Source organism: Takifugu rubripes, chromosome 22 (assembly GCF_901000725.2).
Source record: "Takifugu rubripes chromosome 22, fTakRub1.2, whole genome shotgun sequence".
NCBI lineage: Eukaryota > Metazoa > Chordata > Actinopteri > Tetraodontiformes > Tetraodontidae > Takifugu > Takifugu rubripes.
This window is the reverse complement of record NC_042306.1, coordinates 3,048,248-3,073,870: the sequence shown is the minus strand read 5'-3', so window position 1 is coordinate 3,073,870 and position 25,623 is coordinate 3,048,248. Positions and strand designations below refer to the sequence as shown.

At 44.8% G+C, this 25,623-nt stretch overlaps 5 protein-coding genes across 8 annotated transcripts; all 5 read left to right on the top strand.

The window, feature by feature from the left end:
• Positions 1-311: 311 nt before the first annotated feature.
• LOC101068189 (mucolipin-3-like) lies at positions 312-3,769 on the top strand. Of its 2 annotated transcripts, XM_011616171.2 has the most exons (13): positions 312-543; positions 617-784; positions 869-1,022; positions 1,217-1,286; positions 1,381-1,477; positions 1,550-1,649; positions 1,737-1,849; positions 2,034-2,183; positions 2,271-2,372; positions 2,446-2,568; positions 2,640-2,698; positions 2,804-2,846; positions 2,939-3,769. In XM_011616171.2, the coding sequence occupies exons 1-13, from the start codon at positions 319-321 to the stop codon at positions 3,068-3,070; spliced, it is 1,536 nt and encodes a 511-aa protein (XP_011614473.2). In that variant the 5' UTR covers positions 312-318; the 3' UTR covers positions 3,071-3,769. The 2 variants fall into 2 exon arrangements, with proteins under 2 accessions (XP_011614473.2, XP_003975408.2); XM_003975359.3 differs by having other exon boundaries at positions 2,640-2,846.
• A 200-nt stretch (positions 3,770-3,969) lies between these two features.
• ssx2ipa (synovial sarcoma, X breakpoint 2 interacting protein a) lies at positions 3,970-8,852 on the top strand. Of its 2 annotated transcripts, none has more exons than XM_011616172.2 (14): positions 3,970-4,201; positions 5,023-5,156; positions 5,345-5,511; positions 5,639-5,848; positions 6,230-6,340; positions 6,425-6,560; positions 6,646-6,721; positions 6,804-6,984; positions 7,076-7,223; positions 7,296-7,432; positions 7,524-7,697; positions 7,782-7,899; positions 8,020-8,173; positions 8,343-8,852. In XM_011616172.2, exons 2-14 carry the CDS (start codon positions 5,114-5,116, stop codon positions 8,476-8,478), a joined length of 1,791 nt encoding a protein of 596 aa, XP_011614474.2. In that variant the 5' UTR covers positions 3,970-4,201; positions 5,023-5,113; the 3' UTR covers positions 8,479-8,852. The 2 variants fall into 2 exon arrangements, with proteins under 2 accessions (XP_011614474.2, XP_003975409.2); XM_003975360.3 differs by having other exon boundaries at positions 3,971-4,201; positions 8,334-8,852.
• A 61-nt stretch (positions 8,853-8,913) lies between these two features.
• gng5 (guanine nucleotide binding protein (G protein), gamma 5) lies at positions 8,914-10,205 on the top strand. The gene is made up of 3 exons (XM_029830657.1): positions 8,914-9,101; positions 9,501-9,643; positions 9,928-10,205. Exons 1-2 carry the CDS (start codon positions 9,021-9,023, stop codon positions 9,624-9,626), a joined length of 207 nt encoding a protein of 68 aa, XP_029686517.1. The 5' UTR covers positions 8,914-9,020; the 3' UTR covers positions 9,627-9,643; positions 9,928-10,205.
• Positions 10,206-10,912: 707 nt separating this feature from the next.
• Positions 10,913-13,114, top strand: fuz (fuzzy planar cell polarity protein). The gene has a single exon (XM_003975362.3). The coding sequence runs from the start codon at positions 11,219-11,221 to the stop codon at positions 12,515-12,517; it is 1,299 nt and encodes a 432-aa protein (XP_003975411.1). The 5' UTR covers positions 10,913-11,218; the 3' UTR covers positions 12,518-13,114.
• Positions 13,115-13,297: 183 nt separating this feature from the next.
• Positions 13,298-22,392, top strand: gpt (glutamic--pyruvic transaminase). 2 transcript variants are annotated; one of them, XM_011616173.2, is made up of 12 exons: positions 13,298-13,467; positions 13,983-14,169; positions 17,355-17,444; positions 17,635-17,743; positions 17,926-18,059; positions 18,314-18,557; positions 18,882-18,961; positions 19,041-19,177; positions 19,247-19,421; positions 19,717-19,872; positions 20,703-20,815; positions 21,815-22,392. In XM_011616173.2, exons 2-12 carry the CDS (start codon positions 14,032-14,034, stop codon positions 21,903-21,905), a joined length of 1,467 nt encoding a protein of 488 aa, XP_011614475.1. In that variant the 5' UTR covers positions 13,298-13,467; positions 13,983-14,031; the 3' UTR covers positions 21,906-22,392. The 2 variants fall into 2 exon arrangements, with proteins under 2 accessions (XP_011614475.1, XP_003975367.1); XM_003975318.3 differs by lacking the exon at positions 13,298-13,467 and having other exon boundaries at positions 13,569-14,169.
• Positions 22,393-25,623: the final 3,231 nt, after the last annotated feature.

The window sequence follows — 25,623 nt, the reverse complement described above, 5'->3', positions numbered from 1 at the left end:
GATGTTTATTTCTGATTAATTGGATGTTATTTTACTCAAATTTGTTCCGCTGCTACAGATGCAGCCACGCCAAACGTGACGACGTTTAGGGAGTTAAATTCGATAATGTAAAGTGCTCAAATCCTTCCTCTTTTTAATGATTTTGTTAAATTTAAGCCTCATCACATTTTCCGGATGAGGCATGTGAGCACAGGCTGGAGAACTAGTTTGATAAACATCAGAATGGCTGGAATGGCTGACCTCTTACCTTCTTTTGGAGTTTTTTTTTTTTTTTAAATAAATAAATAAGCACGATTCACCGCCAGAGAACCGGGCGCCATGGAGGACGGCGAGCAGCTGCTGGCCGCCTGCTCAGACAGGAGGCCGAACGTCCACTGCAGGTGGAACGCTCACGTGCAGAGCCTGGAGACAAAAGCGGTGGGAGACTTGAGACGCAGGCTCAAGTACTATTTCATGAATCCGTGCGAAAAATATCAAGCCAGGCGCCGTAAGCCGTGGAAACTGATGCTACAGATACTAAAAATTGCTCTCATCACTGCTCAGGTAGGAAGCAGAGCTATAACCGTCGGGCCAAATGGGCTACATTTACTTCCCGTCTGTTATTTCTTTCCCCCAGTTGGTCTCTTTTGGCCTGAGCAACGAAATGATGGTCACCTTCAAAGATGACAACCTGATGACCTTCAGACATCTGTTCCTGAAAGGGTACAAGGATCACCACTCGGGAAGCTACGCGCTGTACACAAAGTCAGACGTGTACGATCACATCTTCTTCATTATCGACAAGGTGCTGATGGGGAGGACGGAAAAAAGGCTCTGAATGACCTCAGATGGGAATTTAAAAGAAAAGCAAATGCTTCTGTCCTTTCAGTACATCAATCTCCAAAACCTGACTGTGGGTAACCTGGCATATGAGCTGGTGGACGGGGACTATGCTCCGCTCTCTGTGTGCCAGGAACTTTACAGGAAAAGCTGCGTGTTCCCTGGAAACGACACCTTTGCTATCGACCCTCGCACCGATAAAGGTAGGTGAGCAGAAAGGGCTCGGCAGAAACGCTCTGTAATAGGTGTGTCCATTCAGCAGGAGTTCATATGAAACCAGGCTGTTTTTATTGTGGAAGGCTGAATGGAAAATAATCCTCATGCAGATTTGCGGAAAGAGGAAGTTTTCACCACAGGGAAAGAGAACAGGTCTGATCACGCTGTCTCCTCTCCACAGACTGTATTTCCATACATCCCAGGCAGCCGCTGCACGGCCCTCCTGTCAATTTGTCCTTAGATTTCAGAAGGTGACCAAAAACACTTGGTGCCATAGCAGGTGGTTGAAAGGTCAGCTGATTAATGCGTGTCTGTGTGTGTGTGTGTGTGTGTGTGTGTGTGCAGGCTGCTGTCTGTGAGCGTCACTCTCACCCTGAAGACCATCAACCTGCAGACTGTTCTCCACCACGAGCTCCCTGACTGTTATGACTTCCGTATAACGGTTGGTGTTGGTGGCTCTCACTAAACACACACAGGTCACATGACCTCAATCCCTCTCTCTCGCTGTGTTTAGATCATTTTCGACAACCACGCTCACAGTGGGAAGATCATGGTCGAGGTGGAGAACGACATGAGGATCTACGAGTGCAGAGACTGGAATGTGGAAGGCAAATGTGAGCCTGAACTGGTGACGTTTTGATTAATCTTGGTGGTCAAGCGATGCAAAAAGTGACCTCAGATGTGCGGCGGCGGTTTCTCAGCTGATAAAATTGACTACCGGCTGCTGCTGCTTGACTCTGCGGTCATCCTCGTCTGCTTCACTTCCTTCGTCCTCTGCGTGCGATCCGTCATCACCGGCATCCAGCTGCAGTTTGTGAGTTCCCTGATTATAACCCACCACATGAGTGCTTGAATTTGTATGCAATCAGTGCAATTCATCACCTTTACAATCCATTTTTTATGGCTAAATGATGTGGCACGACATGTTTGAGACACGCTCGTATGAAAATCTTTTTCGTTCAATATTAAAACGCGCACGACTGGCTTTACTCACGCAGGAGTTCGGCGTATTCTTCCACGCACACTTCCATAAAGCAGTGACCTGGTCCGACCGCATGGAGTTTGTGAGCGGCTGGTACATTCTCATCGTAGTGAGCGACACGCTCACCATCGCTGGTTCAGCCCTTAAAATTGGAATACAAACCAAGGTGTGTTTGTTTCTGGTAGTATTTGCTGTTGAGCTGCCGTACGGGAATGAGCCACTTGTTTCACGGCCGTCTACTCCCCCCCTGCAGTACCTGACCGACTATGACAGGTGCAGCATCTTGCTGGGGACCGCAACCCTGCTGGTCTGGGTCGGGGTCATCCGTTATTTAGGCTTCTTCAAGAAGTACAATGTGAGAGCGTCAGGGTGGATTTGGGTCTGCATAAGCCTCCAGGCGATGTGTTTAAAGTGCACATCTGTTCTAGATATTGATCCTCACCCTAAGGGCAGCATTCCCCAACGTGATCCGGTTCTGCTGCTGCGCGGCCATGATGTACCTTGGATACTGTTTCTGTGGCTGGATTGTTCTTGGGCCTTATCATGACAAGGTATTTGAAAATGAAATGTTGCTCTAATTACTGAGGCAAAATCATGGCAACTTTTTTTTTAATGTTTTCAGTTTCAAACGCTGGACAAAGTGACTGAGTGCCTCTTCTCTCTCCTCAACGGCGACGACATGTACGCCACTTTCCTGAGATTGAGAGACAAGAGTTACATGGTGTGGCTTTTCAGCAGACTTTACCTCTACTCCTTCATCTCCCTCTTCATCTATATGGTGCTCAGCCTCTTCATCGCCCTCATTACCGACACCTACGAGACCATCAAGGTCAGTCCAAACAAAATCCAGGAGGAAATTCGATATCACTGTAGACTTTTGTTGCACTGCTGCTTTTTAAATCATCCGTGACACTTTTACAGCATCATCAGCAAGAAAAGGTGCCAGTGTCTCAGCTTCATGCCTTCATAGCAGAGTGCAGCGACCAGCCGGATTCTGGGAGATACCAGACGGATGAAGAAGTAGCCTTGTGTTGTCTTTCTTCATGTTGCTGAGTTTGATGATGAGCTAGCATGTGATGAAGCCATGAACGCACCCTGGTTATTTCCATGTCCATGTCATTTGTTTTATAAATGGGTGATAAGCCTGAGAAAACTCAGTTGTACACTTAATTAGAATTTATTCAGTGCCCATCTCTTACTACTGTTGTTAATTGCAAAACTTTCTCATGTTCTACTTTTACTGTTTGAAATTCTGAGTGAGTGAGTGAGTGAGTGAGTGAGTGAGTGAGTGAGTGAGTGAGTGAGTGAGTGAGTGAGTGAGTGAGTGAGTGAGTGAGTGAGTGAGTTTTTTTTTCAGGAGCATTGTCAACATATACTTTCTTTCTATATCACAATCATGTTTTCTTTTTGAAATTCATGGATTTTCACAGCAAAACCTGTTAAGTTTTTGCAGCTTTTCCTGCGCTGAACCCGAAAAAAGAATCCTTTCTGGGACAAGAAAGTCTTTTACCTAACTGGGAATATTTATTTGAGACTGACAAGGACCATACACGTCTTCCTGTGAGATCATCGGAAGATAAGAGGGAAAAAGACAAGCTTAACATGGGCGTGACCAAAATTCAATAAGCAGATGACAATGTCAGTTCCTAGTCAACAAAACTATGACTGAAAATTACACATCACAACTCAGTACAGTAAACAACATAATGTCTCTTAACAAAAACCTATTAAATAAAATCCAATAAAAAGCTGTGTGTGTAGTAGTACTTTTAAAATATAGTTTCCTGGTAGTTATTTTAAATCTTATACCAAGTATCTCACTGGCTCCTGGTGACACCTGACATGACAGCTGCCTTCCTCCATGACCAGGCCCACATCCAATAGGTGACCTTGATACTCACCAGTGATGTTCTCTTTGTCCAATCACAGTGAAGGTTGTTTCCACATCACGAGAGACGCAGAGGTGGAAATATAAAAAACAATCTAATGCTGCGGCTCCTGCCACCTGCTTTCCTGGCGTTGCTGCCTGTATCTGCTCGGTGTCGCTACTCCTTTACTGCCATTGGAACGAGGTTTAAAGTCGATATATCTGCTGTGTTTTGCATGAAAGCAGGAGTTTGCTCGTTGTGGTTTTATCGCCGAACTTCATCTGTCCTGCTGAAGTTGCTCTTTGACGCTGTACCGGTAAGCGTGTTTATTGTAGTTTAATACTGTCCGAGGTAGGAAACACATCCAACTACAAACGTCTGTCAACTCCAATCCGACTTTATAGTGACCAAGTCGTGAAATATCGACGTGGCCATAAAGCTGACAGCATCAGCTCCTGAAGGATCTCAACGAATTCTTGATGATGATTCACTTATAACTTGTAGCGACATTAAACTACAACCTTGGCTAAACTATTGTGTCGCCCAGCTAAGCTTAGCTAACTGCACCACCTACTTTTGAAATGTACACATAGCTCAGTTCTACCAATTCTGGGTGCAGCATTAGATAAGATTATTGAAGCCAAACACGCCTGACCTTTCTCGTTACGTGTCTGGAGATAAATGTAGTCAATTTGTCCTGCTGTTGTTAATACGGTACATTAGAGATTAATGTTGGGTCGAATTTAGTCATGCACAATGTTTTTGGTGTGTACTAATTCCACTTTTGGTGTCAACATAATTCTCTAGACAGAACAAGAACATTTCAGTGTCTTGTAAAAAAACGTGGGAGTGGCATCTGGCTCAGCTTGTTTTGACAGAATTGTCAGGATCAAATTGTCCCGCAGGCACAAAAGTAAAGATTACTCATTGTACCAGTTGCCTCCATGAGGTGAAGCCTTTTGGGTGTCTCCATCTTTGGGTATTTTGGTGAGATCTGCCACTATCCGGTAAGGGGGTCCATTTAAACCCCAGTCTGGATCCCCTGCAGCCACATTAGATTTTTAATCCGATGTGGGTGAAATCACAACCCAGATTATCTTCTGCCGCTCCCACTCATGGTGTGATGCTTCCTTGTAGGCACGAGTTCCAGTTGGAGGCCGACGGCTAATCCACCTCCGGGGTTGGCAGCTCATGATCTCACACCCTCGTGCCCTGATGCGTTGGTGATATGGGAGAGTGGTGGACAAGTGTGCCAATGGTGGCATCGACGGGTAAATGTCTGCACTAATGTAGGATTAAGTATTTTAATATTGGAAAGGCTCAACAGCTATGCCTATTTTAGCAGAGGTGACCTATTTTCTTGTTCTCATTTAAGAGCAGCGGTCTATTTCAAGCCTCTCAAAGGCAGCCTACAAAAGATCTTTTATGCCTACATTTCTCCCTCTTTTAACTGTTTCAGAACACAGTGAGATTTCCAGCATATCACATCTCACAATGTCTCCCACGAGACCGAACAATGTCTCCTTAATGTACCCGTGTTTGCCCCTGACCAAGAACTCCTACAGTGTCATTAGTGCCTTCTGTACAGAGGATAATATTCCACAATGCATCTCATATATCAATCAGGTAAGAAAGTTTGATATTTAATTTGATTGGGTGCAAATGTCCGAATATGCTTGATGAAAAGCATTAAATTATTCCTGCAACTGGTTTAATTCTTTATAGGTCATCCTCTGTGTCCTTTCCTTTGCAGGAGCTCTCCTCGCTGGGCCTGTCCTCTCCGTGTATCGGGGCCACCTCAGCTGGGAGACCCAGCCTGAACACGGTGTTGGCTCTGAATGCCATGTACGAGATGGTCCAGATTCACCGACGGAGCATGAGCACTTTAGAGGAGCTCGAGAAGGAACATCTGAAGAAATCCAGCTCCTTGGAACATATGCAGACAAACAATTCCAGACTGAAGGCACGTATGAGTTCATCTAGAAATGAGCAACTACAAGCACACCTACAGTATAACTAAAGTAGAACTTTAAAGGTCAGTGATCAATCACTTACCGCTAGATGGCGACAAATCGACATTATGAGTCTTATTTTTTATTCCTAGAAAAATGGAAAGAATGGAGAGGGAAAAAAATTTACAGAAATTTTGAATAACAACTCTCACAATGCTTGCAATGTTAAAATATCCTTGATATCTAAATATAGCAGGGAAGACGTCAAGGTTATTTATATCCACTAAGAAAAAGGTGCAAATAAAACAAGCAGACATTTTCACAGAAGATACATTATTTAGCCTTGTAGTTTTATTGAGAGCTCCATCTTTTTATTTTTTACATCCATCCAGGATCAGCTGGAACTGTCTATAAGAGAGAAATTTGGCCTACATGAGACAGAGAGACAGCTACAACTCAAAATCAAGACTTTGCAAAGCTGCTTAAAAACAGAAAAAGACGAGGTACGCTTTGATCTTCTACAAATGTATTATTTGAAGGGGTTTCATTGTATGGAGAATTGGCCATGATTCAATCTTCTTTGACAGGTCCAGAAGCTCCAGAACATCATCACTAGTCGGGCCACTCAGTACAGTCATGATGCCAAAAGAAAAGAAAGAGAAGCTGCAAAGCTCAAGGAACGGCTGAGCCAGTTACTGATCGACAGAAAGGATAAGAAACTAGGTAAATATAGACAAATGCACACTGTTCCCATGAGACAATTTCAGCATTGAAGATTTTAAATGTTTTCTTCTTTTCCTTCATGTAGCTATTGATGTACTGAACAGTTTGGGGCGTGCAGATGGAAAACGAAGCCACTGGAAAACTGCAAAAGTCACAGCCAGGTAGCAGAGAGCCGTTTTTCTATTTGTCAATGGGTTTGGAAACCGTGCTCTCAACAGAGGGTGTGTATATTGCTCTCCTCAGCCATGAAGGTGAGATGTACAAGTCCTTGCTCAGTGACTATGAAGCAAGTCAGAGGTCTTTGATGCTGGAGAATTCCGAGCTGAAGAAAGTCCTCCAGCAGATGAAGAAGGACATGATCCACATCCTGAGTCCGCGCCAGGCCTCTAACAGAGGAGCCTGTGCTGATGACAGCCAGGAGCAGGTGTTTACTCATTTTTATAATGGGATTAAAATGAATTTAAATATGTGCATTCGAGGTTTGGATGGACTTAAAGCGTGGAATCATCGCATAGGTCGATTTAGACAGAGAGGAGGAAGCAGGCGATTGTTGCAGAGACACTCTGGACCAGTCCTGTGAGCACGCTCGCGAGCAGCTCACGAACAGCATCCGGCAGCAGTGGAGGAAACTGAGAAACCATGTGGAGAAGTTGGACAGCCAAGGTACGCGTGGCACTACCCGGTGCCTTCAGACACCAGGAGAGAGATGATTAACGCCTGTGTTTGTTTGACCAGCATCGCAGGTTCAGAACCAGCTGCAGGCCGGTAAAGACGTGATACCAAGGGAGACGCACGAGGACGAGATGGAAGAGATGAGGCGTGAAGTACAGCAGTGCAAAGAGTTCATTCAGGCACAGCAGCAGCTCCTGCAGGTCTGGTTGTGGGGAGTGAACCAGGGATAAATGGGTGGATGAATGTGCCCCGGTTCTAACTCCAGCATCTGTTTACATTGATTCCGCCTAGCAACAACTGAACTCGTCCCTTGACGACGAGACGGCAGCATTCCTTAACGACTGCTACACGCTGGAGGAGAAGGAGCGACTCAAAGAGGAGTGGAGGCTTTTCGAGGAGCAGAAGAGAAACTTTGCGAGGGAGAGAAAGAACTTCACGGAGGCTGCCATCCGCCTGGGGAGAGAAGTACGCCATCTTTTCTGTTCTGTGCACTTCTTATTGAACACAAGTGCCTTGAAGTTTTTGTTTTTTTTCCCCCATTTTCCTCAGAAAAAGGCCTTCCAGGAGGACCGAGATACTTGGCTGAAGAATCAGTTTCTGAACATGACTCCGTTTACTGACCGCAGAAGATGTTCTTCGTCTGACGGACAAAGTGCCTTATCAATTAGTAAGTCTGCACACACATGTCACGTATGTGTGACCAGCGGAGGGTTCCTGTCTTTAAGATGGGCAGGCGGCGCCCTTGAACTTCCAAAACCATCCTGATTTATGATCCGCTGTGTTTCAGGAAGTGAGCCAGAGAGGAGAATGTCTTCTACAAACGCTCAGCTGGCCACGTCTTCAAGCTATGCTACTTTCTCCACTCCTAAACCAACTCAGTGTACGACTGTTCCATCCACGGCCGAACTTTACCGAACACTCCGGCTGATGCCAGACGGGAGGTATGAGCGTCGGGATTTTAGCAAAGACCTTGTAGTATTGGTTTTCTTGTTTTGAGTTATGCAACTTGACCCTGAAATGATGGTCTTGACAAGACAGTATCAGACCCAGCTATGAGTTTTTAGAACCACTTTATTGCCAAGTGTTTCTTTTTAATTTCAGTTCTTCCAGGCACACGAATCGAGGCTGCTGGCAAGATTCCTGCATCAGCGAAGGTGGAGACGCTCGTTTCAGCTCCAAAAATAGACTTCGATGTGAGGACTTGAGTAACTTCTCCTTGGATGAAGATGAGAACAGACTCGCTTAAAGTCTTTCTGTGTGTGTGTGTGTGTGTGTGGGTGTGTGTGTGATTTCACAGGGGGTGAGCTGACACTCATGACTCAATTCAATCATTACTGATGAGCACTAAAGACTTACACGCTGAAAATTGCACATTTCGTTAAGCTAAATCCGATCAATCGAGGAAGCACTTTATGGTCTTTGATAATGTCTATATGAATTAACGGGCACTCTCAAATGGGGAGCTATATTCCAAGAAAGGTTTAAATCTGGTGTCTAAATCTATTGTGGGTGCGAGTGGTAGATCTGTCCAAGTTGAAGTTTTAGTTTACACTACATGTGAATGTTTACATATTCTGTTGATTGTCGAACTTGTGCGCAATAAAGGAATTTTTAATTAAAGTTTTTGTCTCCGTTATTGCGCCCTCTACCGTGCAGAGGTGTGAAGTGAACGACCGGAATCCGGAAGTCATCATCTTTGCTTTTGTCTCGAGCGAGCGTCCAGCCCAGAAGCCCGATACCCACCCTATCTTCGGCGTGCATTTTTCCTCAAAAAAGAAAACATCCAAAATGTCGGGTTCTTCTAATATCGTAGTCATGAAGAAGGTCGTGCAGCAGCTGCGGTTTGAGGCGAGCATAAACCGGGTGAAGGTAATCCGTGCGGCTTTTGTTATATGCTTTTTAGGGATTCGTAACCGTTAGCGCGGGCTGCTAACGAGGCTAGCTAGCACAGACGCTAGCACCGCTAACAAGTGCGATAGGGCGTTGTTTGGTATAGAAGGGGAAGTGTATATAAATACACTTGAAACACTGTCGAGCTGGACGGAATCGTATTAATTCTAAGTGTGACAAGAAGGCTCAATTAGAAAGGTGTAAATTTTATGGTGAATATTTTGGAACAGCTGTCCCCAGGGAGGCAGGATCGGTACCATTATAAGCTGTAGAGTTGAACTCAAAACGGAAGTGAAAACCAGTTCGAGTCCCTTAACAACAGACGCGAGAACAAGTGACTGCTGTAGTAACCTTGTGTGGAAACTTTTTGCTCAACAGGTCTCCCAGGCAGCAGCAGACCTTCAACAGTTTTGCATGCAGAACGCCCTGCAGGACCCTCTACTCACCGGTGTCTCCTCCAGCACCAACCCTTTCAGGCCGCAAAAAGTCTGCTCCTTCTTATGAAACCACTGTGTCTCCTGGTCAGTTTTACTAACGAGTAACACTTTCAGACACGCACTCACAGTCTACTCACTGATTAAAAAAGAGTGAGTAAAAAGTCTGTTAATGTAGCTGTAACTTAGAATTCCACCCACCCCTTCTGTGCTCGTATTTCTATTAAAAAAACTTCCCTTTGCTTGATAATCTCTGTTTATAATAAAAATGCTTATTTTCCATCATCGCCAGTATTGACCTTGGATGGCTGTATCACAGACTCGAATGTCTCCGAATGAATTCTGAATCCTTGTGTGTGCTGTTCGTGCAGGCCTTCATGTTGATGCTACAGGGAAAAGTTGACCTCAACACTGCTTCTCATGCCAAGCCATTATACTGCCACGGGATCTCGAGTGTTAGAAAACATTGGAATCATATCACGAACCATCTATTTTCAGCCGCAGTTGGGAAAAGACCAGTTTATTTTTTATGGCACAGTATGTTTTTCAACTAAAAAAAATGTGCCTTTTCTAATGTTATATTTAGTCATCATTGTTCTGGACTTTTTTGTATTTAATTAATAAAAAATGTTAACTATCTAAAATTTCATTGACAGTTTCATTGTTTTTTTTCCCCCATAAGATATTGAGCTAATAAGGAATAAAGTAGACATTTCAACTATCTAACATTGATTGTTGGAAACCAGTATGGGTTAAAATAAATATAATGTAGATGTTCTTTTGTGTAGGAAGATCACAAATGGCTTAAAATCACAGTACATTTATTTTTACCTGCTTAACTAAAGTCCAAACAAGTGCAACAGGAGATCTGTCTACAGTATAGAGGACCACTAGCTATCATTACTGGCCACCTTTAACTCCATTAAGTCAATCAAAATATATAATTTTATCATTTTTTTAGCTACTGCTAATGTAACTATATTGTTTACGAGTCTTTTTTGACCATCATGATCCATCTTGCTGCATTTTACCACACGCATCAAAATCAATGCAGAGTATTTGTTTGACATATCTTTTTAATTTAAATCATTAAAATCATATAGTAAATTGTGCGCAGCTGGTCTTTATGGGGTTTCCCCATATTTTTACTGAAAAAAAGTCGACGTGTTTCCGCTTTGGTTTATTTAAATCTCGCGAGATGGGGTAGTCTCATCACGCGGTTGTTTCGTGAGCTCGGAACTGATCCCAGGTCAGCGATGACGATTAGCTTCACCATCTGTTGCGATGAGGGTCGTAAAAGCGAACTGATTCCCGATCAGCTGAATCACAGCGCAGCTTCACAGATGAATTATGGGAAAGCGTTACTGTGGAAACGAGGGTAGCCTACTTTGTTAACCTAGCACGTTAAATGCCACATACGTTGTTGGGATGTACTTAGCCACGAATGAATGTTGGATAAGTGAACAATGCTGTTTATGTTCTGTTGAACCATTTCGCTTCCGATGATTAAACTATGTTAAAGGCTAATGCGCTGCTGACAGCTGTATTTACTCGGATGTGAAGCCACGAAACCTGTTAGCGTAAGCAGCGTTGCACATCTGGTCGAATAAAGGCGATGAGCGCTGGATGCTCGCAGAACTGAGCTAGTTTGTCCACACGACGATGGCCCAGGATGGAACACCGCAGCTCATCTGCCTCACAGCCAGCAGCGGCGTTCCTCTCTTCACCAGAGGAGCCAACAGACAGTTGCCTTTCTCTGTCATTGGCTCGCTGAATGGTGTTCACATGTTCGGGGGCAGTCAGGGCGTAGTGGTGTCGTCCTCTTCGACAGAAGGTGGTGGTAAGGTTGTCTGGAGGGTTTTCCAGGACAGTGTGATGCTCATCGCAGTGTGCCGAGGTGGCCATGGTGGTGCAGGTAGCAGCAGCAGAGCGGAGCAAGTCTTTTTGCAGCGCCTCCTGGAGAACGTGTGGAACTGCATGGTGCTGGTGTTGGGACAGGATGAGCTGGGCAATGTCAGGAATGTGGAGAGACTGAAGAAGGACCTGCGGTCCTGCTTCAGCCTCATCGACCAGCTGCTTGAAGACGGGCAAGAGGGAGTTTTCGGTAACTTGACACACTGCGCTGATTCCCTGCTGCCCCCTGACCCCGGTCTGCTTCAAGAGGCCGTAGACGGATTTGCTAAGTCAGCCGACAGCGAATTTGGCTGCCTCATTGTGCGCGGACGCATAGCGGCTGCGACGGAGAAGTGGTGGCGTCTGGCGCCGCAGGAAGTTGTGCTGCTCTCCGCTCTGGTACGCTCTCTGGCGGGCTCTGGAACAAGTTCTTGCGATTATCCAGTTTTCCTTCCCAGAGGCAGCCCCAATGTGGCCCACCGGCTGCTCCGCTTCCAGCTGCTCCCGGGGGCAGATGTGTGCATCCTGTGCGGCCCAACTCCTTCTCTGCACAGGGCCGAGACCAGACTGGTGGTTCCTTTTTGGGCGCCGCTGATGGAGACTCTGAGGGCCTGCCTGGCTGTCGGACAGCATTGCTTGCCAGCATCTGTATCTCCGCGCCCTGATGTGATGGCGGTACTTCTCATCAACCGTGAAACACGGCGGTGCGTCACCTGCGTGCAGCCTAATCTCCAGACGAGTGACCCCCCGCTGCCGTCCAGGCAGCGCTGCTGGGAGCTGCTGAAGCTCTTCTACAGCTTCAGCGTGACACGCTACTTCCCCCAGGAGGACACGCTCTGTGTCGTCCCAGAGGACAAGGATCCGAGGAGCAACGCTGAAGACTTTGTCCTGAGTTTCTCCCACAATCCACTGCAGTGTTACCTAGTGACAGAAGAGTGCAAAAGCTTTGGACTCCAGACACCGCAGCACCAGCTGTTCCTGCTCACCCCGCTGTCAGTGCCCACCTTTGCATTGCAGACGCTGGCCTCGCAGACTCTCTCTGATATCGTTTCAGCCACTGGCTTTTAACCAAACTTTACTTTCTCTTAATTATTGGTACAAGATACATATTTCCCCCCCTGTAATATGGATGGGCGGCTTGTTTTAAATGTTCGCTGACCATTTTAGAGGCTTGAAATATGCTGTTTTGTCATTTCAAATGAATAGATCTGCTGGGTCTAACATGATACTTTATTTCTGCCAATTGCACTGGACATCATTAATTCATTAATGGATAATTACTGTTGCATAAATATATATATTTCCTATGTTTACCAGCAAGGAAAATGTTAATCTGCAATCATCCATTTCAGATGTGCCGTTTTCTCCCTCCCCAGCTGTAATCCAATGTGATTTATTCTCATTTGAGACTGGTAATTGTAACTTCTATGTGGATGACTGTGATACTGGTTCATGGTTGTTTACCGGCTCCGGTTAGCAGTAAAAGAAACTGCATTTGCTGCAAACACCGGTTTCATTTCCCCATCCAGGAAACTCTATACGTGGCACAATTCACTCGCAGGCTTGTGTGATTTAGAGGTGACAAACACTGTGAACTGGAGGCAGAATAGCCTGGACATAAAAGCAAAGAAAGGCTAAATGGACCATTAAATGGGTTTAAAGTTATCACAACTGTGAAAATCACTGATTTTATTTATTTTTTTGCGTTGAAACTAATGTGCCTGCAGTTTTTTCCCCTTCTAATTTTGCAACTTCTGTCTACTACCATTGAGCCATCTGAGGTGAGAGCCGTGTCCAGATAGGAGGAGCAATCAAAAGAAGCATTTAGATCCCCATAGAATGAAAAAGTCTCCTCCCCAACCACATGGAGCAGCTGGAACAAAAGGTGCTGCGGTGAAGCCCGGACAAAGTTGGACCCTGCGCTCGGTGCTCTGGATAGATCGCAGTGAGCCACGTCAGCCACACCGAGCTGATTCTGCTCAGTAACCCAAGAACCGAGCCTGAGTGACACCCTGACGGTGCGTATAGGGATAACGGGACAGCGGGGGTGGGATAACGGTCGGTGTGAAGTCACACAAAGGGGTGGGATGGTTAAAGTGTTGCCACGACTACGGGGAAAAGAGCACCCCAAATGTCAGGCTGAGGTTTAAACGAGTGGGTCTTGTTCTGCACAATCGGTGCTTTTGTGGAGAATTCTGTGTCCCCTTTCCCGGCGAGTCCAAACCTCTGTCCACTCATAGGCGGTGTATTTTTAGGAGCGTGGTGCGTTTACGTGCACAACTTCAGTTTCACTCCTTTGGTGTGGAGCGAGACGTGTCGCTGCGCACCGCAGACGCTCCAAAAAAAGTGCCTCGGCTTATCGGGAATAAAAGGGCTGCACCATGGCAGCTTCACGGATGCAGCTTCTCTCACCCAGAAACCTCAGCTTTTTAGGTCGCGGGCGAACCGAGCTGTTCGCCGTCAGCGGCGCACCGAAGCGGGCCGGTGATGGTCCGCGGGGCCGCGCACTGAACTCCTCTCCTGTGTCCTCCAGAACCATATCCTCCGTGAGTGAGACCAGGCGTGGGCTTCCCAGAGAGAAAATGACCGAGAATGGAGTCTCGTCCAGGGCCAAGGTGCTGACCATAGACACCATGAACCCCACGGTGAAGAAGGTGGAGTACGCCGTGCGGGGGCCTATCGTGCAGCGGGCTGTGGAGCTGGAGCGGGAGCTCTCTCAGGTACCTATCTCATAAATACCTTTCAACTCACAATCAGATTACAATACTATTATATCACAGGCCTCCATTTTAGAATTTTTTATTGCTGTATTGTAGCCTTGGTCCACTTTTTAAAATTGTTTGGAACTCCTGTAAGATTCCCATGAAGAATGGGAATGAATGAAGAATTTCTTTATGTCTCTTCTGCCTCTGCGGTTCGGCTGAGTGTGAGAAAAGTGTCTTTCATGAAGTGATCTCAGCATTTTTTTCTTCCTTTTCCAACCCATGTTTTCTGTGACTGTCTAACCCAACGGATTTTGCATACACACCCTTTTATCAAAGTCCACAAACTGAGCATAGTTGCTGACATCGATACTTGGTCTTTGTTTCATAAAGGTTTTTTCTAAATTGTTTTAGATGATGCACACAATTCTGACAGTGTTGTAAAAGTCCATTAAAACAGAATCTATGTTTTGTGACTGTAGTGGTCGGCTGGTAGCTAGTAAATGTGCCTTCCAGCTACAGTCCTAAACAGTCACAGCTTTGCTTGCCAGTTTTTGGGGCCTCTCTCTCTTTACTTTTACACTCTTCAGCGAGGTGGCCATCAGCTGTCAGTGTACCGTGTGCAGTCTGGTGTGAAAGAAATGTCCTTTTTCCTGGAAATGGATGAGTTCAGGTTCCTGCACAGGTGAAAAGCTGGGCCATTTCATCCGGCAGGGGCGGTAATGACGACAAGAGTCACCCTTTTTGAGCAGATGGCTCAGTGGCATTATCGATTTTTGCCTTTGTTTGCTTTAACCGGCCTTTATCTGCCATTGAACCTCACACTTTACTCCCCGTCCCTTCCCCCTGACTGGCTGACTAGTTATCAAAGAAAAACTATCGACCTGTCAATCCCATACAGGATATTTCCAAGCAGAAATCATTTGCAAAAACAACAGTTTAAGGTCGTTTCTGATCAAAACGTAAAGTTTCTTGTTTCTTATCAGACCTCCTGATGGACTTTAGAGGGTTTTGTGGGAGAAATATTGTGAAATATTTCGAGCCTTGCATTGATCTGCAAACATAACAGGACGTCTGGTAAATGACACATTGTAATTTTAAGGTTTGTTCGTCATATTCATGCAAAAATCTACTGTTGTTGCTTTTACAATTAGTTTTATTATATTTAAATTTAGGAGAATTGAATTTTACAGCTGGCAGCAAGAAACTTTTGCCAGTTTTCACAGGATGATTGTGGGGTTGGCGGTCGTCCCCCGGGTGCGCAGGAGAGCGCAGGAATGATGCTCTGTATTCAGTCCCCCCATCTTCCACTCCACTGAGCATCATTAGACTGTGAATTGGTGCTTTTCCACCATAAACACATTCCAGTTTGCTTTTACAAACACCTCCTTTTCAGAGAACAGCTGTAAACGGGTTGAATTTCTTTGGGAAACAGGTCAGACTCAGATTCTCACTGGGAACCAAATAATGAAAGTCTCACGGCACATCATGATGTTCTACTCCAGTTTCCTACAGCTTTTTAATTCCTCCATTAGATCTCTGCTCTCCATTTACAGCCCAGAAAAGCCTCTTTTAAAATGAATTCCTCCTTTTCTCAACGCTTCATTTGTTATCTTTTAATGGTTACTAGAACAGGGACAGAACAAGTGAGCCAGTTGGCAATAACTTGGCCCCAGCATGCCGTTATTATATAGAGGTCTTTGTCTGTGCTAATGAGTAGCTAGCTGGGGTGGACCAGGACCTTTTCCAAGTTGCTACGAGGAGAAAACTGCAGCTAGATTCTTTCCACACACTTTGGCCAACGATGCAGGTGTCTAAAACTGGTCTTGGCTGTAGAATATATGCTGCACTTTCAGTTCAGCTGAGTCGGCTGTCAGCTGCTCATGTTGTTTCATGATTTTTAAACATATTATTGTTAATATTAAGCATTAATTGTTCGTAAAGGAGTGAAAGCCTCTCTTCCCCAGCATCACCATTTGGCACATTGTGTGCGAGGCTGACTTTCTTCTCTTTTTGTGGGTGACAAAGGATGAAAACCTTTTTCAGTTGGTTCTCAGGAGCAGAGGTTAGTGTGTGTGGAACTTTTGACCCCAGGGCTGATATTGCCCCAGCTGGTATACTGGTATTGGTCCAGCCCCAGCGCCGCCTCCGAATGCGACCAATTAGAGGCGAAGCGGATCGACAAATCAAACAAACATGCTGTTTTGGTTTCTGCAGGCTGTCAGCCTGGTATTCCGATACTGGCGTCCGTGTCATGCTGATCCCAGCATCTGGTGTGCACAGCAAGTGCACGTGCACACTCCTGTCCGTGCACTTGCTGTTTACCCTCTGTCAGTGGTCTCAGCTGCTTATGAAATGGTCACGAGCAAAACAAAGGTTTCTTTATTCTTCTTCTTCATTAAATTGTGCTTAGCTGTTAAACATGTGTTTATTTAATTGTCATAATGAAACCTACAAGGTTCAGAAGGTTAGGTGTGTCAATGTGACATGGTCTTTGCCCAGGTTTGACCTTTGTTCCCAAGTTAACACACACTGTCGTCTTCTGAGCTATAACAGGAACACTTGGCTTTCACAATAAATTACCTGAAGAACTGTTAAATTAGCCAATTTTTTTTTACCTTAAATAAAATGAATGAATCCATTTCTTTCTCTACTAGACCTCTACACAATCCTTGTTATTTGTTTCTCCATTTTACAGTTGTTTTTTTTTGTCTATGCATAGGAATCTGTCATTCCATTTCTATAATTTGTGGATCCTTAATTCCTCTCCTTGGCCCCTCTTCTTTGTTCATACTCCTTCCTACCTTAAGTGGAAAGAAAATGAGGCAGAGGAACACATATCTGGATAGTCTTATTAACAATAGTCCAGATTAATTAAACATAGTCATCTTTTGATTGTGTATAAACAGTAACAATAGTTAGCTTGCTAATTATTGTTTTTTTAATTAATGGCAGTAAAAATTTAAATATTAACCTATGCATAGATATTTTGTCCTGCTGTAATTTAGCACTTTTCATATTCATATATTAAAGTTTTCCCCGCTAGATGTCGCCAACGCTCGAAGTGGACTTTATTCAGTAACTACAAATCTTAAATGTAGACTTGATTTTTCTTCACTTTCTGACAGTGAAGCCACCATCTGTTGCTCATGAAGTTCAATTTCCTTACAAATGTGGTGGTGTGTTGTTCTTTTCCTCTGTAGGGAGTGAAAAAGCCATTTGCTGAAGTCATCAAGGCCAACATTGGGGACGCACACGCCATGGGACAGCAGCCAATCACGTTCTTCAGACAGGTCTGCTCCTACACCCCCCCCCCCCCCCAACCCTTTATCTAAATATATCACTTCCCTCTCAGTGTCAGAGGACAATTCTTCCTCTTTAACTAAGTACATGTCAGTACCCCCCCCCCCCCTTTTCTGCATTAATCTGCGCAGGATATTTCACAACATCCTTTCACACACTCATACTTGTCTCTGTTGCTAGGTCCTGGCACTCTGTTCGTACCCTGAGCTGCTAAATGACAGCACATTCCCAGAGGACGCTAAAAGTAGAGCGCGCCGCATTCTTCAGTCCTGTGGAGGGAACAGTTTGGGTGCGAATGATTGTGATGGCCTTGTTCTTAGACCGTCACCATAACACACAGTCCTTCTAATGACCTGGAATGAGCTGTGTTATATTTTACACTTTTGGGTCAAAACTCGCAACGAACATCCGTCTTTTAAAAAAAAAAAAATCCTTTCCCCCTTCTGCTTTCTCCTCCTTAATCTCCCGCAGGCTCCTACAGCGCCAGCCAGGGCATCGAATCTGTGCGTCAGGATGTGGCACGGTACATTGAGCGAAGGGATGGCGGCGTGCCTTGTGCCCCCGACAACATTTACCTCACCACGGGAGCCAGCGACGGCATTGTGGTACTAATCGCGTCATTTATCTCTGAAACCGAGCCGTCCCTGAAGATTAAATTTTACACCAGAATTGATGAAGAGTCCACTACATCCTTCAGTCTTACCGTAACCACAAACCCAATGGATTTGGATGAAGAGACAAAAACAATTAGCATCATAATCAGAACTGACACTACACACATTTCAAATATTTGCACAACCTTTCAGTGGATCTAAAATTAAAAGTAAAGAGTGCGATTATGTGTCTGCTTCCCTTCTAGACCATGCTAAAACTGCTTGTGTGTGGCGAGGGCGCGACCCGCACAGGCGTCATGATCTCCATTCCCCAGTATCCGCTCTACTCGGCTGCTCTGGCAGAACTGGGAGCGGTGCAGGTCAACTATTACCTGAATGAAGAGAAGTGCTGGAGTCTGGACATCAGCGAGCTGCAGCGCTCTGTGGACGAGGCCCGGACGCACTGCAACCCCAGGGCCCTGTGCATCATCAACCCTGGAAACCCCACTGGTAACATTTGTTTTGTTAGTTCCGACCAAGTCTTTGTTTGTGTTAGTCGACCAAGTTCTCAGTTTTACCGATCAGATCATAAATAAGTAATTAAATAAGTAATAAGTAATTATAATTAAATAAGTAATATGTAATTTAAAAAGATATGGTGGGAGGTAACAGCTAAAGTAAAGCCCATAATGCATCCTTGGGTTAGTTTCTGCGTGAACACTCGCAGTCCTCCGTGTTCCGTAACCACGCATTTGCGAAGAGCGACCACTAGGTGGCAGCAGATAAACACCTGCTCGTTGGATCGCCTTTTCAAGCCTCACTCCTTGTTGACAGGTCAGGTCCAGAGCAGACAGTGCATTGAGGATGTCATCCGATTTGCAGCCAAGGAGCGCCTTTTCCTCATGGCCGACGAGGTGCCGCCTCTGCATCGCGCATCACATCTGCCCGCTTTCAGGGGAAGGCTTGTGACACTTGTCTTTACTTGTCCGTCAGGTATACCAGGATAACGTGTATGCCGACGGTTGTCAGTTCCACTCCTTTAAGAAAGTCTTGTTTGAAATGGGCCCGGAGTACTCCAGCACGGTGGAGTTGGCCTCGTTCCATTCTACCTCCAAGTGTTACATGGGGGAGTGAGTAGCTTTCACTTTGTGGCCAACAGAGCATTTTGTGCTGGTGCTGATGCCGCCTCTCTGTCTCAGGTGTGGCTTCCGTGGCGGCTACATGGAGATCATCAACATGGATAATGAGGTGAAGGCTCAGCTGACCAAGCTGGTGTCCGTCCGTCTGTGTCCCCCCGTTCCAGGACAGGCTCTGATGGACCTGGTGGTCAACCCTCCTCAGCCTGGGGAACCCTCATATGACAACTTTATTAAGGTGCGCAGTTTCTTGTATGTGTTTCTGATACAAACTGAAAGCTTATATAGAATTTTTTAATGCCTTTTCCCAGTGCAGTGATTAAGCAAAGGAAATTCAGTTACGCAGTTAGCCTATTTTAACGAATTTAAAATATTTGCATGGTGTAAATGAAATTCTGCTCTTTGAAATCCTCAAACCCCTTTCAAGGGTATGTTCTTTACACTGTTTCACTTGCCACAATTGTGGTCAGCTTGGAAGTGGTCAGGCGGATGTAAGAATTAAACAATGTTCCCTTTTCTTCTGCCACATATAGGAGCGCACAGCTACCTTGAGTGTCTTGGCAGAGAAGGCCAAACTCACAGAGCAGGTTCTCAATACCGTGGAAGGCATCCGCTGCAATCCCGTGCAAGGGGCCATGTACTCCTTCCCTCGCATAAGCATTCCAGAAAAGGCCGTCAAAGAGGCCACGGTCAGTACTCTACACGCTTACGGAAGCTTTGGCCTTCCAATTATATGCAACAAAGGTGAAGAATTAAATAGAGTTATACAACAAATACACCAACAAATCCACTAGTTACATCCTGGAGCAAATGTTGTTTCTTAGATCGGCCTAATGGCGTTCCCCTTCCTGGATTAACCAGTTAAACTAGCTTCAGCTAAGTGTGTCTCCCCCTCTCTGTTCACTGAAGGGAACAAATGATTTCCAATAGCTTGTGGTTTTAAATCAGTCCCGCGGTTGACCGCCCTGGCGGAACGTCGGGGAGGGCGGATGAGCCGAGCTGAGAATCTGATTAGCCTTGCGGCAGATAAGGTCACAGTAAAGCTAATCTACCAACATCTCATCAATCCCGGCGACTCTGCTCACTGTCACGCTGTCCAGAAACTGCGACCCTTCTTTAACAGCCATCAGCATCATCACTTCATTCCACTGAATTTTGTTCTCCATATTATTTCAGGCTCCAAACCCTAATTTATTCAGTGATTTAATGTTCCTGTACTTCAATCCTCAGCTATATAAACTACTTTTTGAATTATCCTTACAGCAATGAAAAGCTCAGAGGACATCCACTTAACCAAAGTAATATTTCTGTGAAAGCTGACCATTATATTATTGCACTGAAATGAGGTAACTGGAGGAGCTTTGGAGATGTTTGTCCTTTAACCTGCCTTGAATCAAAACAGTTTTCTTTAAAGAGCACAGCAGCATAACTATTGCATTTTTACCCTGAAGGCGGCTATGGGATTTTAAAAGTGAATTCTTTTCACCTTAATAACTGAGTTACGTCTCTTCTTTTTCAGGCCAATGGCCAGCAGCCGGATATGTTTTACTGTATGAGGTTGCTGGAGGAGACGGGGATCTGCCTCGTACCTGGAAGTGGCTTCGGTCAGAAGGATGGAACCTACCATTTCAGGTACACAACATTACCTTCCATTCAAGGTCTGCGACTACCCACCCATCATTTATCGATTATTTCTATGACTCCGAATGTCTCTCACACCTTATGTCACTAAAGTGCTGCAGAAAAATAAACAGGAGCTATTTTACGGAACATTTTACGGGCTTTCCGGGTGCTCCCAGGTCTGATGGAGCACTATTGCTGTCAGTGCCGACACTTAAGCAACAGGAGAGAGCCGGACTGAAGCACGCATGGTTTAAATTCCAGCCCTTAATAACGTTCCTCCATATGCAGTTAAATCTAGGACCGTGTTTTTTGGAAGGTAACCAATCCTCACGAGCTCCTGAACAAAGCGGGATGAGGCGAAAGCCAGACCCAGATGTGTTTGTCCCCCCTTTTTTCTGTTTTCAAAAGATCAAATGCCTCCCCTCCCATTGTGTTTGAGAGCGCTCGGTGGCTGCACGAGATGTTAGCAGCGTGGGTGAAGGGGGTCCCTCGGCGGGTTCTTAGGAGATCCATCCATAGTTAGTCTGCTTGGGGAGCGAGGTGACTAATTAAATGTGTGTTGAGAGGATGCTCACTGCATTCACACCCCTAAACCGCGTTAACAAACATTCACAATACCAATGATCCACACTAGAAATGATTAGCTTCTCACTTACCGAATTAGCCAACGAGTGAATGGTCAACGTGCACAGTGAGGGAGGAGCCACTTTATCGTACAGCTTGTACAATAGTCCCTAAAGTAAGGTTTTGTTCTCATCTCCCCGTCTAGTCACAAAGGAAACTATTACCGGAATCAGTAAATGAACGACGAAGCAATGTGAAATTCGTATATTTGTCAACGAGGTCAGCCAACAGAGACGATCATTTATTACAAGAAATCTGTTCATTTTCATCTTTCATTTAAATCCCATCCTTGGTTTTCAATTAACTAGCAACCGCTGACCTTCTCTTTGTCAGCGAGGCTGCTGTGGGTCAGTCACTGAATAACCTTCGTTCTTCTTCTTTCAGAATGACCATCCTGCCACCGACAGACAAGCTGAAGATCCTGCTCGACAAAGTGAAAGAATTCCATCACAAATTCACACAGAAGTATTCATAAAAACTCCTCTCCTCCCCTCTGTTCACAAGAGGAGCGGCTCATCAACCGATAGACTAATGAATTCAGCCAATTAGATTGAATCTGATACTGTAAGTGCCTTTAACCCTCTGAGGCCGTGGAGGTCGTGGTGGTGCCAACACTTTGGTCCTTACAGCTGCCCCAACCCCCGTACGGAATTAAAAACTGGAAATTAAGATTTTATTTTTGCAGATATATCTCACTTGAAATGAAAAAAGGATTTACAGTGTGTGTGTGCTTGTGTATGTGTGTGTGTGTACATGCGCATTTTGAAGGGTGTTCAAATTGTGTTGAAGGGCTGTTTGTAAAAATGAGAGGTGTAGATTATTTCAGCAAAAAATAGTACAACTGTATCTGTATAACTGGATAAATGTGTAACTCTTGCAGAAATATTCCATAGAGGAGTCCAACCTATATGATGATTCTGAGATGATTTTCTATGATTGAAAATAAACACAGTTAAAGCGATGGTCTCAATCAATAAGCTCCAGCAGTTACAGGTTTGTTTCAGCTAACATACATTTATTGCTATCTAATGCTTAAACATAATATGTGGATGTTTATTTTAAATCTCTGGGAGATCATATTTGCTATACCATCCACACTGAACGTACAGATAAAACAGGTTATTGTTATGAACTACGTTTCCCAGCACTCCTTGTGTCTGTGTTTCCCCGCCCCTCTTCTCTCGTGTGGGCGTGGCCACTCAACTCTGGCCACCCCCACCTGGGCAACCACGCCCACCTGCTTTCCAACCTCTTCTTGCTGCTGTATAAAAGACCCAGATCTTCAGCCCATTGCCAGATTGTTGTTTATACCCAAGCGATGAGGTTGACACCTAAACCTTTTTCCATTGTTCATGTTAGGTGGTTACCAGTGTATGATTTGTTCAGGCGTTTTTTCTCTTGACTTTACCTTCGTGTCTCCACTCCACACAACCTTGTTTTCTGTCCTGGGACAAACTCCATTCATCTCTCCTCTCCCTGTGCAAACTATCATAAATCACAAAAGACATCTTCTCACTACCAGTTTGGGTTTTCCACAACAATTTATAAGCTAACATTTAAAAATAAAAGCTAATTCAAAGTTTTAGTTTATTTAAAAGAACAGTTTTGGAAAATTTGACCATAAATTGTTGAATTTTTTAAATTGATTGACTGGTGAGGATATGGGGCTGTAGAGAGTGGTGCTAATCTCATTTCTGCAATATGATTTTAAGGTTGTAAATGAGGAAGAACGCCCATTAAAAGAGTAAACGGTTTCCGGTCTTGGTGCAGCGCTCAAGGACACTTTGACCTATGTGGTGCAGGGCTTGAAGTCAAATTAATCTTCGGTGTGAGTGTGAGCACGAGTGGTTGTTTGTCTCTCTATGTGGGCTCTGTTGAGCTGGCAACTCATCCAACACAAGGTTTGATTTGATCACCATCATCTTTCAATCATCTCCAAACAGGTGAAGGAATAACAGTGGTCCCGATATGGCTGCTTGAGGTACTCCATAGTATTTTGTCTTTACTGAATATTTAAGTGTCTCTGCCATTTCTATATAGTAGATAAAATAGATTTACTATGACCTATAGTAATTCCTAACATTGATTTAGGCTATAATTTAACTTTTGCAGCAGATAAACCACATTTTAAATTGCAGGCCTTCTTTCAAAGTTTATCTCCAAAAACAAAGCTTCAGGCGAGACACATTTGCAGATGCAGTTGTGGGGAGGGAAAAAAAATCCACTTTGTTCCCCAGCAGCCAATTCAGTTTCTCTGACAGGCTTGAAAATCGAGGGGGTTAAGAACAGGGATTCACTTCTTCCAATTAAAGTTCTCATGCCAAATCTCCCGCGCCGAATCTCTACCTAGCCCTAGTTGTGATGGACGTGTGTAAAGTGGCCATCGTGACACTTTATAATTTTGACTTTATAATTCTTTTTGTCACAAAGTCCATTTGTGCTGCCTGGGAACCAAATATAACATGCGTTTGTCAGCTATATAACCGATTTAAAGACACAACTTACTCTTTTACCACAGAGAAACATTATCCATTGGCACTGCGACTGCCGTTCAGCCACTTTAAAGCTGCCACTTCTAGAAATTTGGGAGATAATCAGCTGATCAGACAGTTGGCTGTAATAATGACATCCGGCGTGATTTCAGGCTCTGACAGGCTGCATATGTAGATACAATATCTGATTTTATTGTCTGTATTAATCTGTCATCAGGTTTATTGCTTTGTGTGCAGCTCCTGATCAATCTGGGATGATTGATGCCACCGCATCTGCATCTGGGTCTGCGTTTGTGTTCTTGTACTTGTTACATATTGAGTACCTAAATCCTCATTCTACTAGCAAAGTGAGGACATTTTTGGGAATTGAGGACATTTTGACTGGTCCTAACATCTTCAACGGCCTTTTAATACACGGTTTTTAGGTTGAGGTTACACTTGGTTTTAGGTTAGGTTTAGGGTTAGGCTTAGGCTTAAGGGGTTGTTTTGGATTGTCAGGGTTAGGTAATGCATTATTTCTATTAGTGTCCTCACAAAGATAGAAGTACAAGTGTGTGTGTTACAGCGATTCAAAGACTGCAGTGTTAAATCAGAGCATGTAGTTTGACGGTGTTTTCTGCTCTCTTCTTCTGCACTCCACAGTGGCTGTCAGCTTTAATTATCTTTGACAATGAGCCTCTTGAATCCTAATTACACCCATCCTTGTCTCTCCTGGAGTTCCTCGCCATTCACCCCGGCAGCATGACGAGCTCACACGTTCCAGTCCCCTTCACCCTAAATTAATTGGGTTTTTTTCCCCTTCTCATCTCCTGACATCTTTTGGGAGTCAAAGGTTATCATTAGTTGGGGTTGAGAATGTTGGAAGACCGTCAGACAGTCATGCATCAGACAGCAGGGATGTCATTTGGCCGTTCTGTCCTGAGTGGGCTGTTTCTCGGCTGTGTGCAGGCTCGTGTGAGCAGAATCAGACGTTATGGCCGCCCAGAGCCACCGACAAGTGTTTGTGGACACGAGATTATGTGCGATTTTACGCGATGACCTTAAATATTTTCCAGCAGGTTGCAATCAAATGCTGAAAAAGACCCAAGAGGGCAACATTAACATTGGATACGGTTGTTTCTCCAACGTTATTAAGAAAAGCCAAAGTGCGGTCACGATTTGTAGCCAAGCTTAAATCTGGAGCAGCGGCAGCAGTGATGTAAAGCCTCATCTGTATCTGCTCATTTGTATTCTCGCTGTGACCGCGGAGATCCCCTGACAACTCACTGTATTTCAGAGAGGTTTCAGCCAAAGCTGGAGCTGGTGTCAGGAGGAAGAAAAGGCTCGGAGGTTGGAAGCAGCTACATCTTTGCTCTAAATCGCGCCAAGCAGGGTGGTGATATCAAGCAAAATCTGTACGTTAACAGTCTGAAAAAAAAGAGAAGGTGGCCACGGTGGCGACGCAGCGAAGATACGGCTTAAGGCGGGTGAAATTTGTCTTTTTGACCTCTACCGGAGGTTAAGAGGTCGTTCATATTTTCAGATGACGCAATCGAGTGGGTAAACAGGGAGAAGCAAAGAAGAGTAAACAACGAGATGGCGAGCAAGGATAGAGAGATTGGGTGATAAATCTTGTTCTGATCAGGTTTCTCTGGTGTCCTCACACCTCAGTCTCTTTCTTGAGGTAATTAATCAATCCCAGACTGCAGGCATTGATCGGCC

What these genes read in the sequence shown, in the direction of transcription:
- LOC101068189 (XM_003975359.3), top strand. Translation starts at nt 319, where the DNA reads ATGGAGGACGGCGAGCAGCTGCTGGCCGCCTGCTCAGACAGGAGGCCG. An exon ending in TCTTCTTCATTATCGACAAG is followed by an intron (nt 785 to 868) that starts GTGCTGATGGGG and finishes CTGTCCTTTCAG; the next exon opens with TACATCAATCTCCAAAACCT. An exon ending in AAATTGGAATACAAACCAAG is followed by an intron (nt 2,184 to 2,270) that starts GTGTGTTTGTTT and finishes CCCCCCCTGCAG; the next exon opens with TACCTGACCGACTATGACAG.
- ssx2ipa (XM_003975360.3), top strand. Translation starts at nt 5,114, where the DNA reads ATGGGAGAGTGGTGGACAAGTGTGCCAATGGTGGCATCGACGG. An exon ending in GCATCTCATATATCAATCAG is followed by an intron (nt 5,512 to 5,638) that starts GTAAGAAAGTTT and finishes TTTCCTTTGCAG; the next exon opens with GAGCTCTCCTCGCTGGGCCT. An exon ending in CTGATGACAGCCAGGAGCAG is followed by an intron (nt 6,985 to 7,075) that starts GTGTTTACTCAT and finishes ATCATCGCATAG; the next exon opens with GTCGATTTAGACAGAGAGGA.
- gng5 (XM_029830657.1), top strand. Translation starts at nt 9,021, where the DNA reads ATGTCGGGTTCTTCTAATATCGTAGTCATGAAGAAGGTCGTGCAGCAG. An exon ending in CGAGCATAAACCGGGTGAAG is followed by an intron (nt 9,102 to 9,500) that starts GTAATCCGTGCG and finishes TTTGCTCAACAG; the next exon opens with GTCTCCCAGGCAGCAGCAGA.
- fuz (XM_003975362.3), top strand. Translation starts at nt 11,219, where the DNA reads ATGGCCCAGGATGGAACACCGCAGCTCATCTGCCTCACAGCCAGCAGC.
- gpt (XM_003975318.3), top strand. Translation starts at nt 13,831, where the DNA reads ATGGCAGCTTCACGGATGCAGCTTCTCTCACCCAGAAACCTCAGCTTT. An exon ending in TGGAGCGGGAGCTCTCTCAG is followed by an intron (nt 14,170 to 17,354) that starts GTACCTATCTCA and finishes TTTCCTCTGTAG; the next exon opens with GGAGTGAAAAAGCCATTTGC. An exon ending in GATGGAACCTACCATTTCAG is followed by an intron (nt 20,816 to 21,814) that starts GTACACAACATT and finishes TTCTTCTTTCAG; the next exon opens with AATGACCATCCTGCCACCGA.